Genomic DNA, 13,403 nt, shown 5'->3' with positions numbered 1-13,403 from the left:
GTAATATTAATATCTTTAGTCTTCTATGATGAGGAATCTGAGCATAGCAAAGCAATACTAAACGTTATGTTTAGTGTCGTATAACAAAGTAGGAAATTAGAGATTCAAACTCAAGCATTCTGGTTTCAGAGTTCCATGGCTCTTATCATTAATTCTCTTCTACCCCGTTTTATTCCAGACTTCATCTTCATGTAAGGTTGTAAATTTACTTAACGTCATTACTTATTGATTTTATCACTAATCAAGTTTTGAAAACAGACATTACACTGTTTGTCCTTCTATCCTTATGCACTTCTTTTTCCGTAGTGATGCTTGATGAGTGTGAGTAACTGTCTCCTCCCTGACTCTAGGATCTTCACGCTGTACAGCAAGTCACTGCCACTTGATCTGGCTTGTCGTGTCTGGGATGTGTTTTGCAGAGATGGAGAGGAATTTTTATTTAGGACTGGATTGGGGATCCTCCGGCTATATGAAGATATACTCCTACAGATGGACTTTATTCATATAGCACAATTTCTTACCAAATTGCCAGAAGATATCACATCAGAAAAGCTTTTCAGCTGTATTGCAGCCATTCAGATGCAGAATAGTACCAAAAAATGGACTCAGGTATTTTTTTCTAACTTTTTTTTTAAATTTATTTTTAAAAAACTATCTTTTCTCATTTTACATGCCAAATCTGTTTCCCACTTCCTCCCCTTCACTTGCTCCCTCCACCTTCTCCCTCACCCCTTTTTAAACTTTTAATACTTAAAATTATTTATTGACTTTTGTAAAGCAGTTATCTGTATCACAAATGTTAGTCTTAAACTAAAAAATAATTCTTGGCTTTGAGATGGAAGGATTTAAAATGGCTTTCTCTTTTCTAAATTTACAGCTTTATTTTGTATAAATCCTGTAGTATTTTAGTGAATTGCCACCTACAGTAATCACTCACCAATGCAGTCATGGAGTTACTTTGATATTTCAAACAGACAATTGTATTAAGTACCTGCTTTGAGACTGGCAAGATGATTCAAGGGTAAAGGTTCCTGCTGCCAATATGACTATCTGAGTTTAATACCTGGGTCCCACATGATGGAAGATTCCACACATGCACTATGGCACATGCATGCTAATTCACTCACACATACCCTTTGGTCCTACATGTTGATGACTCCATCCATGCACTGTGGCAAATGCATGCTGATGCTAAATACCTGAGCTTAATTCCTGGGTCCCACATGTAGATGACTCCACACGTGCACTATGGCACATGCATGCTAATACACTCACATATGCGATAGATAGATAGATAGATAGATAGGTAGATAGATAGATAGATAGATAGATAGATAGATAGATGAATGTAAAAAATGAAGCACCACCAAAAAGCTTCATCTGCTGTGTATTAAAAGCTTGCAACAGAAAGAACGTAATATATGATAGTAGCTTTTTGTTGTTTGAGTCAAGGTCTCATTTAACCCAAGCTAGACTTGATCTTACTGTACAGCTGAAGATGACCTTTGTCTTAGTCAGTGTTCTATTGCTGTAAAGAGACCATGACAACTTTCATAAAAATAAAAGGCATTTAATTTGGGTTTACTTACAGTTTTAGAAGTTTAGACCATTATCCTCATAGTGGAAAGCATGGCAGCATGCAGGTAGACATGGTAGCTGAGAATTCTACATTTGGATCTGTAGGCATTAGGAAGAAAGAGATAATGGGCCTGGCTTGAGCCTTTGAAACCCCACAGCCCACCCCTAGTGACACACCTACTCCAACAAGGCCATACCTTCCAATCTGTCCCAAGTATTCCCATTCTTGGATGACCATTCAAATATACGTGCCTGTGGGGGCCATTCTTATTCAAACTGACACAGCCTTGAACCTGTGATCCTTCTGTTCTGGAATACATCATGTGCAACCACATCCAGAGATCCTGGCTTTCAGATGCTTAGTCTTGTTAGGAGAAACACATATACTGGTAAATGACATAAAGTAAGGATTGTCATTTAGTCCACGAATAACACATCTGTCTTTTAAGATCTTAGTTTAAAGTGGGGCGGTGATGGTGCACGCCTTTAATCCTGACACTCAGGAGGCAGAGCCTCTCTGAGATTGAGGCCAGCCTGCTCTACAGAGCTAGTTCCAGGACAGGCTCCAAAGCTACAGAGAAACCCTGTCTTGAAAAACTAAAAAAAAATAAAGAAATAAAAAAATCTTAGTTTAATTGCCCTTGAAATAAAATATAAAAATATTGGCCCAGTAATATCAGAGTAATTTTCAGTTGATGAAAACTGGAATCTAGCCGGGCGGTGGTGGCGCACGCCTTTAATCCCAGCACTCGGGAGGCAGAGGCAGGCGGATCTCTGTGAGTTCGAGACCAGCCTGGTCTACAAGAGCTAGTTCCAGGACAGGCTCCAAAACCACAGAGAAACCCTGTCTCGAAAAACCAAAAAGAAAAAAAAAAAAGAAAACTGGAATCTAATTATATTCAGTAAAACTGGGCTTTAAAAGTAAAGTAAAGGAGAGGTGGGGAGATGACTCAACAAGAAAAAGCTCCTGCTGGCAATCATAGCAATCTTCAGGACCCATGTGGCAGAAGACAGCCAACTCATGCAAGGTGTCTGCTGACCAAGACATGCACACATACTCACATACACAACCAATGAATTAATAAACTATAGAAACAAAAACAAGAAAAGCCAAAGAAACAAACAAAAAACTCCCAGAAAATCTGAGAGGGTAGCATATGCCTGAAATTTCAGCTGTTGAGTTGGCAGCAGCAGGATCAGCAGTTAGAGGCATTCTCTGCATGTAACAGGTCAGAGCCAGCCTGGGCTATGTGAGACCCTGTCAATAGAAATTTTAAACAGGGATGGTGTGAGGACTTGAGAATGACAATATTTCAACAGAGCTTTCTGTGTTTATAGCCCATGCTTATTTAAATCTCTTTGTTTCGTACAATTTGCAGGTCTTTGCATCTGTAACGAAGGACATTAAAGAAGGTGATAAGAACAGCAGTCCTGCTCTGAAGAGCTGACATTGGAGTCAGGGACACGCTGAAATGCAAAAGCTAATTTTGGGGGAAGTTTCCTGTTTCGTGCTGATAGCATGGAGAGAAGAATCAAGAGCTGGAAAACCGCTGAGTTGAAGTTCCATGGCTGAAGGAAATGAAATACGTAATTTATTGACAGTATTAACAAAAAAGTACCTGAGAGAGCCATTTTTCAGAGGAAAAGGCTTATATGGCCTTTACATACTCCATAATATGGAGTGAATACTTTAAATGCAATAATTTTTTTAAAATAGCTTCAACAGAAACTTCAATTTTTTTATATCTTTTCTTCTTTAACAATTACCACAAACGCACTTCAGGGGTCAGAATAGGATTGTTAAATCCTACTTTAAACTCCAAAAAAGATAGGATAAATGTATTATCTCCAGTTCTGGGTGTTTGAAGCTATTGTAGACCAATAGTAAGCATCTATGTTGTATGTTATTGAAGTCACTGTAACTCCTGCTTACCGTATCATAGCCTAGGGCAGTTCTGACCCTCTAGAACTGGAAATGTTGGTGGGACATTGTTTCTTGTTTTGTTTATGGTGTTTCCCACAGTGTTGTGTCCCTTTGTTTTTGAAGAGAAATTCTTTCTCTAAGGAGTTTCTATTACAGAAGAATTTTAGCCTTTTTGTTTCTTGTCTGACAAATTGTTAGGTAGTAACTTAACATTAAAAAACTAACTGGTAGAATGAAAGATCTTTTTGCACTTTAGTGGACTGAAGACTTGACTTTGAGAGTAAGAATAAAAAAGCAATGAATTCTAAGAGTTCTAGATAACACACTACTTACAAGACTTGAATTTTTTAGTTAAAATTCATCTTCTATCTATAGAAACAAATTTTATTAATTTCAGTTTGAAATTTGAAATCTTATATAGCTAAGTCTAAGACTTGTGAAACTCTATGCATAATTTTCTAATTGATGGGAATAATAGTAAAAGTAATTTTACCTTTTTTCTTAGTCTTTTTGATGGCATCTCATATAAATTATTAATCATTGATAAACTGGCATTAAATTTATTATACTTAATTTTTGAACCTAACCGAAATCATTTGAATTATTATGGGTCACATCTGTACAAAATACTGTTTGGTTACTGATTAGATTTATACTGTTTTGATGTTGCAGTTTGGTTTGAAACAACATAGAAGCACACATTTCTGTTAGTGGTGAACAATACATATATATAGTCTCTAGACTAAAAAGCCAGAGATTCTTCCTTATGGTATAGTAAATTGCCTAAGGAATATAGGACCAGAGGGTGTCCATATATTTTTACCCTATGGGTTGATCATTCTAGCCTCGGGAACCCTGAAGAGTTAACTCCTATCGAAGGGGCTGGCTCAGTGAAGCTGGTAGTGTTAATAAAATACTGAAGGAGTTTCTAGAGTCTTAATAGGTTTTAGGATGAGCTTTTAACTCTGTGACTATGCCTTGATATTGGTGTCCCTCATAAAGGGCACATAACCTCTGGCAGTAATCTCTGAATTTATATTACTTGACCTGGGTTTAATTTTACTTTCAGGTATTAGTTTCCTGAGGTGGTCTTATGTTCTGTATTTCTTTTTCTTACCTTTTTTATTGTACAGTTTCTTTACCTTCCAAGTATAAATGTGTATATAAAATGTAAATACAAGAAAGTCACTAAAAACCACTAGTAACAATTACTATGAAAATAAAACTTGTAAGCAGAATTATGACCGAATGAGTCTTCATTATTTTAGTGCTATTAGGCTTAGTCAATATCTAGAAAAAAAAACAGAATAACTTTTTTTCTGGGGGTCAGGTTTCTTCTCTAAGCAATTTCTGAGATTGTCAGTACTTCGAGCCTTTCAGAGAAACTGACACAGTGGGCTGTATATTCTTTCCCTTTGGGCCACATAAACAGGTAATGTGTGATTACTCACATCACTCCACACATCAGGCATTTGTTAGGTTATTTCTTTATTTGAGACAAGGTCTCTCTATGTATCCCTAGCAGGTCTGGCCAAGAACTCACTATGCATACCACTCTGGGCAACTCAAAAGGATGAAAGGTGTTCTACATTTAGCTGGCAGAAATGTGTTAGGGGAGGTTAAAAGCACTGGGAGTTCTTCCAGAGGACTTGTGTTTGATTATCAGCATCCACATGCTGTGAGCCATATGGTGGCTCACAACTGTCTGTAACTCCAGTGTGCTGGATTCTAGAGGATTCGACACTCTCTTCTAACCTCTATGGACCCTGCATGCATGTGATACACTTACATACAGGCAGGCAAAACACCTATACATATATGTTCTTTTAAGTGTATTTTGGGGGCTGACAATATGGTTTACTTGGTTGAGATTGCTTATTTAACATGCAGAAACTCCTAGGTTTGGTCCCTAGCACCACATAAACCATGTGTGCTAGTGTACAGCTCCAACCCAACATTTCAGAGATGGGGATAGGATCAGAAGTTTAAGTTTGTCAAAGCCAGTCTGCAATACATGAGACCATGTCTCTTACAGAGGCTGCAGAGATGGCTCAGAAGTTAAGAGCACTGGCTGCTCTCTTAGAGATCCTGAGTTCAATTCCCAGCAACCAAATGGTAGCTTATAGCCATCTATAATGAGATCTTGTGCCTTCTTCAGGTGCAAATATACATACAGGCAGAACACTGTAATATAATAATTAAATCTTTTTTAAAAAAACTTAGAAACAATAGCAGACACCAAACACTGGAAAAACAGGCAGCCTCTTGGAATAAATGGTGCTGGGGAAATTGGACTTCCATATGTGGAAGAAGGAAACTAGATCCCGATATCTCATCTCTCATAAAAATCAGGCAGGAGAGGTGGGTGAGCAGTTGAGTGTGCTTCTATTCTTGCAGAGGAGAGATTTGGTTTTCAGCACCCACATGGAAGTCAGCACAATGCTGGAAAGGTAGATTAGAGTTTGCATCTTGGTCTGTAGGAATGGAAGAGAAGGGTGGGTAAAGGAGACAGATAGGCAGACAGACAGACAGATGAGAGAGACAGGTAAAGAGTGTGTTATATTAGACTGTTTGTTCGTCCTGGCCACCCAGAACCAAAATAATCACACAGGAACTATATTATTTTAAACTCTGTTTGGCCCATTAGCTCCAGCTTCTTATTGACTAACTCTTACATTTTAATTTCTATTATTTGTGTATCGCCACGTGACTGTGGCTTACAGGCTAAAGTCCTGTCGTGCTCCAGCAGGGCTCCATGGCTTCTCCCTGACTCTGCCTCCTTTCTCCCAGCATGCCATTTAGTTTTCCCCACCTACCTAAGTTCTGCCCTATCAACTGGTCAAGGAAGTTTCTTTATTCATTAATGGCAATCACAGCATACAGAGGGAAATAACACATCAAGAGTGAGTTAGCTAACTAGGAGTGGCATAGGCTTTTAAAACCTCAAAGACCACCTCCAGTGATACCCCTTCTTTAACAAGGTCACACCTCCTAATCCTCCACAAACAGTTCAACAGTGGACCGAGTATTCAAATATGATGGCTGGTGGGGGTAATCAGTCCATCTTCAGATAACAATACAGCTCATTTTCATTCCTATTTCCAACATAATTGTCATTTCTTCAGATTTACTAGTGACAGGTAGAGACAAGAGCCCAGACTTGTGAGAAATTAGGTTAGTTTAAACTGTCAACAGAACCTAGAATCACCTGGAAAGAATTTCAATTAAGGAATTGCCTAGGTTAGATTGGCTGTGGGCATGTCTGTAGGATTGTTGTTAATTAATATAGGAAGACCTAGGCCGGGCGGTGGTGGCACACGCCTTTAATCCCAGCACTCGGGAGGCAGAGGCAGGCTGATCTCTGTGAGTTCGAGACCAGCCTGGTCTACAAGAGCTAGTTCCAGGACAGGCTCCAAAACCACAGAGAAACTCTGTCTCGAAAAAAAAAAAAACAAAAACAAACAAACAAAAAAAAAAATATAGGAAGACCTAGCCTCATTGTGAGTCACATCATTTCCTAGGCAGGAACTTATACTATTTAAGGCCGAAGAAAGCAGGATGAGAGCAAGCAAGCCTATGAGGATGGATGGATGGATGGATGGATGGATGGATGGGTGGGTGGGTAGATAGACAGACAGATATCCATAGATGGATGATATATTTTTTCTCTGTCTTTGCTCTGGACTGTGGCTATGTGAGTAGATGCTTTACTTCCTTCCCTGACTTCCCCAAAATAATAACCTGTGACCTAGAATTGTAACTCAGATAAATCCTCTTCTCCTGTAAGTTGCTTTTGGTCCAGGTTATTTTTCCCAACAACGAATGAACTAGAACACAACTTGGTACTGAGAGTGTGGTGTCACTTGATGGGCCTGGCATGTGAAATTTATGCCTTCTTTTTGGAGATGGAATATAAAAGCCTTTGGAATTTTGGGCTGGAGAAACTGTTGAATGCTGGAGGCAGGGTTTGGTGGGCTGTTCTTGTGAGTGTTTGGAAGACAGGAATGCTGAGAGCAATGGGTACTATAGCAGCCCGGCTCATGAGCTTTCATTTCGGTAGGGAGCAAGAACTTTATCAGGAATTGAGCTAGGGGTCAGTCATGTGATACTTTGGTTAACAATTTGTATTATTGGATCATGCTGGTGAAGCACAATTAATAAAAACTCAGGGTCAGAAATTGGGGTTCAACCTGAAGATCTGAAAAGCAAAGCAACCAGTCACTGGCTCTTACCTTGACTTCGGTCTGAAAAGGCGATCCTGCTTCCCGGAATCTCAGGAGACTGTGTGTCTGAGAGCTCTCACATAAGAACCCCCCCCCCCCCTTATATTATTCCTCTCTAGGGCTGGAATTAAAGATGCCTGTCATTGTGGCTACTGGGATTAAAGGTGTGTGTTACCATATCCTGGTCTGTAAGGCTGAGCAGTGGGACTGTTTTACTCTCAGATCTTCAGGCAGTCTTTTTTTTTTTTTTTTTTTGGTTTTTTCGAGACAGGGTTTCTCTGTGGCTTTGGAGCCTGTCCTGGAACTAGCTCTGTAGACCAGGCTGGTCTCGAACTCACAGAGATCCGCCTGCCTCTGCCTCCCGAGTGCTGGGATTAAAGGCGTGCGCCACCATCGCCCAGCTTTCAGGCAGTCTTTATGTACTAAAATACAGTTGAATGCCACTGCACTGCCGGGGCTCTGATTACAAGAGAGCAGCACCACTTAAGATAACTTTCTGTGCTTCACTAGGACAATGGGAAGGTAGTTCTTCCAGATCAGAAGATGTGATCCACAGAACCTGGCAATGTAGCTGAGGCTAACCTTGAACTCCCTAACTAGTTGAGAATCTTGAATCTTGTGATTCTCCCAACTCTACCCTTCCAGGTGTTGAACTTAGGGGCATGTGGCAACTCACTTTGGTTTTAGGTCCTCCCAAAATTTCCAAACTAAAATTGCAGAGTCAGGAGACAAGAATGAAAGAATGGAAGGAGAAAGGACTAAATGGTAGCAGAGACTCTGTCAAACAAACACTTCAATTCCTGTCTGAAGCAAGTAAGTGGACCTCCACAACCAGCCCAGACCACCAGCCACAGCAAAAGGGAAGTTTAGGCAGCAGGAAGAGTTCACCAGCAGCTATAAAGAAGGGAGCACAGAGGACTAGACACAAAGTGCCTGTACTCGTCTGGTACGAGTACAACCATACCGCCAGTGAAAGTCGGTTGTCTTTGGGATCTCACAGTGGATCACTAAACTGACACAAAACACAGCTTTTACCTCAAGGTAAAAAAATAAGTTTGGGGCTGGAGCCATAGCTCAGCAGATAAGAACACTAATTGCTCTTCCAGAGGTCTTGAGTTCAGTTCCCTTCCCAGCAACCACGTGGTGGCTCACAACCATTTAGAATGAGATCTGGTGCCCTCTTCTGGAGTGCAAGCACACATGCAGGCAGAACACTATGCATAATATATAAACGTAGCCAAGTATGGTGGTGCATGCCTATAATCCAGCACTCAAGAGGCAAAGGCAGGTGAATCTCTTTGAGTTCCAGGTCAGCCCGATCTACAGAGCGAGTTCCAGGAGAGCCAGAGCAATTCACAGAGAAACCTGTCTCAGAAAAACAAAAAACAGCCAAGTATGGTGGCCCATGCCTGGACTCTCAGTAGTGGGAGGTAGAGAAAAGGAGGATCTCAAGTTTGTAACCAGCCTGAACTACAAAAGTGAAACTCTTATCTTTAAAAATGTTTTTAAAAAGAAGTCTTTTAAAACCTAATAAACTAAAGAAAATCTACAGGAAAGATTTCTCTATGATAAGAAGAAAAAAAAAAGCCAAATAAAAACCTGAGAAACAAAATTCCCACTTTGTAGCGGAGAGACTGTTGCTTGACCCCATAACTGTGGTGCCTTATTTAAACAATTACAGATCAGCCCTGATGGCACTGTGCCAAGTCACCAATCTCAGAACAAAGAGAATTTTAAGGTTTACTAGCTCCAGATAGTACGATGTTCACTAAAATCTATTCAAACACACACAGTATTTGTATCCCAGGCTGCTCTGGAATTTGCTATAGAGACCAGGTTGACCTCGAATTTAAGATACACCTGCCATTTATCTCTAGTACTGGGATTAAGCATTCACCTCCAAGCCCAACCAGATAACTTCTCCAAATTACTACAAAGGAAGCCACTCCCTCCCTCCAAGAGGTGTGATGCAATTCATATCTCGGTCTCAACATCTCAATCTCTCTTCTGTCGTCTGTCTCTTCCTCTTCCTCACTCTCATTTTGCCAGCTGTGTTTCTATTCACATTATCTCTATCAAAATTTACGTCAGTTCTGGTGTGGTAAATGTTTACCCCATACCCTGGGTTGTCGCCATTACTGCTACAACATTTTGCTGTAACCTCCCTACATGATGTCCTCACTAATATGTTTGGTGCTTATCTTGATTTATGACTCCTTTCTTCTATGACTACAGAATGGTTATGTGATCACTTTCATGGTGGAACATGTCATTTCAGGCATCTTCAATCTATTCCTGGGCCACAGTCATGTGGGTAGGACGCGAGGAGAGCCTGTTGGCCTAGAATGATTTTGGGTGGGAGGGCAATAAGGCAACCTTTGTTTTCAAAGCATCTCCTAGCCTCCATCTTATGTCTGTACACAATTGGGTGTGCCTATAATTAAAATCTGATGCACTAGGAATAGGATAGTAAGCAAGGATCTATATTATCTAAGCATGTTAATCAAAGCAAAGAAACCACCCAAAATACACTCCTTAGCAACCAAACTCCTCCTCCCTTGCGTACCCTCCGTCATTGGGCCCACTGTCAGTCTTGGTGACTATTTCATTCTGTTCTCTTCCATTGTTTTGAGTAAAGTCCTTGCTGCACTGCCGCATTTATTTCAGTTCTTTGACTAAGAAGCCAAAAGCCTGGAAACATCCAAACCAGACTCTGACACCAGTAACATATACTTAGCCTTTGCTGGCCTAGGAATCCTTAATGTTAACCAGACTGGTTTTAAGACAGCAATCTTCCTGCCTTTGGCTCCAAGAAATTGAAATCACAGGAGCAAACCACTAAGTAGCTTGGCTGATCTGAAAAACAGTCGGTGGCCCTGTCTAATCTCAAATTCTAACAATCCTCTTACGTCAGACTCCTCTGAGTGCTAGGATACTGGTGTGTGCCACTAAACCCAAGTAAGTGTAAAACATTTCTTTTGTTGTCGTTTTGATATTTAGAGACAGTCTCACTATGTAACTCTGGCTATCTTGGAACTTACCATGTAGACCGTGTTGGCTTTGAACTCAGATCCACTTATCTCGGATTCCTGAGTGCTGGAATTATAGCTGTGTGCTAAGTGTAAATAATTCTACAGTAGGCTATAAAGGAGTAGGGCACTGATGTTGCCAAAAAGTTAACTCTTCCTCCTCCAGCAACTACAGCCTCCCTCCACCTCCAAGAGAGATTTAAGTATTTGAATGCTAATGAAAGAATTCAGGGAGCACCTAGGAGCCCCAGAGAATGGAATGTTAATCCAAGAGTCCTAGAGTAGGCGTCAAGGAGTTCTAGCCTGAAGAGAAAATAAGGGAGTGAAAGGGAATTCAGATGCTCGATTTGCAAATTTTACTACTGGGAAATTGGGGAGATCCTGTCTTTGTTTGAAGGAGACCTAGTAGTATAAAAGTGAGCAGTGGTTAGGTTTGATAATGAAATCTGATTGGGTACATAGTGAAGTATTCATATAAGAAAAGGTTTCTGAGACATTTTGTGAAGGTAGAGAAATATAACTTGTAATATTTTAGAAGAAAAATTCCAATGTCACAGCTGGGATATCTATCTCCTGTGATATTCCCTCTTACCAACTCTGCTTGTCATTAGCCGTCTTTAAAAAAATGATTTATGAGTGTGTGGGTGGTCTTTATGGATAGCCAAGGAGGCCAGAAGAGGGCATTAGTCCCCTGGAACTAGAGGCAGCCATAGACGTGCATGCTGGGAAAGACCCTCAGGTGCTCTGCAGGAGCCATAGCTGCTCCTAACTGCTGAGCCATTTCTCTAGCTACCGCATTAGCCTTTGTGGTACTCAAAAAAACACTGCCTGAGCTATTTCTGCCTTGGTGTTTTTGAAAAGTTGTAGTTTCTGTCAAAGTTATTCTTTCCCTGGACTGATTAGGCTTTTTGACATTTTGTGTCATTTTTTTTTTTCTCTCCTGACATCCATTTACCCAATCTAAAAGAACCACTCACTCTCCCACTAACCTTTTCTGTCCCCAGTTCTGGAATTTAAGTAACCTATGTGTAAAGATTTAGCAGCTCTAGTTTGTTGCTGTACCATCTCTGTAGCACTGGAGCATTTACACCAAGGCCCTAGGAAGTGGGTGACGCTGTTTTTCTTAGCCATTGTTCGGATCTGGCCTGCACAACAGCAAAGATGACTCAGGAAATGAATGTCGCAACACACTTACTAATAGTGCGGGGCCAAGCGTGGATGTCTGTCCTTTGAGAACCAGATGATTTTGCATCGTGCTCCATCTCTTGTTTGTGGGCAAATCAAACTACTCTTCCTGAAGAATTAGGAGGGACGTTATGGTCAAGGCATGGTAGCATATATTGGCACTTGGGAGGCAGAGGCAGATGGGTCTATTGAGTTCAGGGTCAGCATAATCTAGGTAGCAAGTTCCAGGCCAGCTAAGGCTGCACAATGAGACCTTGTCTCAAATACATATATACATAATCTGGCTTGTAAAAAGAGGATTCTGAAGATGGTTATTTTGTATTGTAAAATCTTTTTCTTATTTTTTTATATTTTACATTTTTATTTAGTGTACTTGTTTAGAGGTGTGGGGATAGGCTTATAAATGCCACTTGGCAGGCAGAAGGTGGTGGGGCACACCTTTAATTCCAGCACTTGCAAGGCAGAAGCAGACGGACCTCTGAGTTTGGGGCCAGCCTGGTCTATAGAGTTAGTTTCAGGACAGCTAGGGCTGTTACACAGAGAAATCCTGTCTCGAAAAACAACAACAACCAACCAAACAAAAAAAAAAAAAAAAAAGGGATTGCAGAAAAGGAGTTGGAACCCAAGCAAAAAACAGCCATGAGAAAAACACTTCAAAGCCCATTTTTATTAGTGCTCCATTTAGTTTCTGGATATATTTTTAAAAAAGTTTCATATCCCTCAGGGTGTCTTTGAACTAGCTAGTGACCAAGCTGCCTGGGCCTGCCCTGAGCGAGATGGCAGGAATGCCTCACCAAGCCAGTTTATGCGGTGCTGAGGCTAACCCAAGGCTCTGCGTGAACTAGGCAAGCCTTATACCAACTGAGCTACACCTCCAGCCCATTTCAGAATCTTGCTTTTCTGTCACTTTATCACTCATTGCCTTTATCTTATCCTAAATTAGCCATAATCTCGATTTCTTATCCCTTCTTACAAACCAACTACCCTCAGAGTTATTTGGGAATAAATTTTACAAAAAAAAAAAATGTGAATTTCAACTGTGCAGGGGAACCTGCGAGTTTGGCAGTTTTTGACATCCTAACCTCGACCTGCATTTCAGTTTTCGTACCGAAAGGACCAGAGATTGGGGGTATTCAATCACGTCAGTGTGTGTGGAAAGGTCTCGCACACCGAGGAACAATTCGGAACCATGACTAAATAAAATTGTCTCTCTGGCCTCCTGCGCTCTGCGGACTCTCCACCATCACGGGAGAAGCTCGAGGCAGGCACCTGCAACATCCACTCTCCATGAGATTCTGGTCCAGGTAAAAGGTTAACGCGTCCCTACAGCGGAGACAGAGCTCGCAAAGACCAATTGCTCTAAATCTCGTGAGTAGAGGTCCGAAGTGGGCGGGGAGGCGGAAGTCTCGCGAGATGCCGGAGTTTTCCCGCGAAGGAGAAGCGCGCGGTTTTTCTCCCGCCGGG

At 41.0% G+C, this 13,403-nt stretch overlaps 1 protein-coding gene across 4 annotated transcripts in view; it reads left to right on the top strand.

The window, feature by feature from the left end:
- The window catches only part of Tbc1d12 (TBC1 domain family member 12), a 79,372-nt gene extending 74,626 nt beyond the window's left edge, over window positions 1-4,746 (top strand). For 3 of the 4 annotated variants that reach the window (XM_041661830.1, XM_041661828.1, XM_041661831.1), the window contains 2 exons: window positions 351-609; window positions 2,958-4,746. In XM_041661830.1, the coding sequence (XP_041517764.1) occupies window positions 351-609; window positions 2,958-3,026 (328 nt within the window). In that variant the 3' untranslated portion in view covers window positions 3,027-4,746. Of the gene's footprint in view, window positions 1-350; window positions 610-877; window positions 974-2,957 lie in introns of those variants that run through there. The other variant, XM_041661829.1, reaches the window with a different exon arrangement.
- Window positions 4,747-13,403: the final 8,657 nt, after the last annotated feature.

Source organism: Microtus oregoni, unplaced genomic scaffold (assembly GCF_018167655.1).
Source record: "Microtus oregoni isolate MIOR12 unplaced genomic scaffold, Mior012 000012F_ref0000307, whole genome shotgun sequence".
In the NCBI taxonomy this organism is placed as follows: Eukaryota; Metazoa; Chordata; class Mammalia; order Rodentia; family Cricetidae; genus Microtus; species Microtus oregoni.
This window is presented reverse-complemented; position numbering and strand designations above follow the sequence as displayed.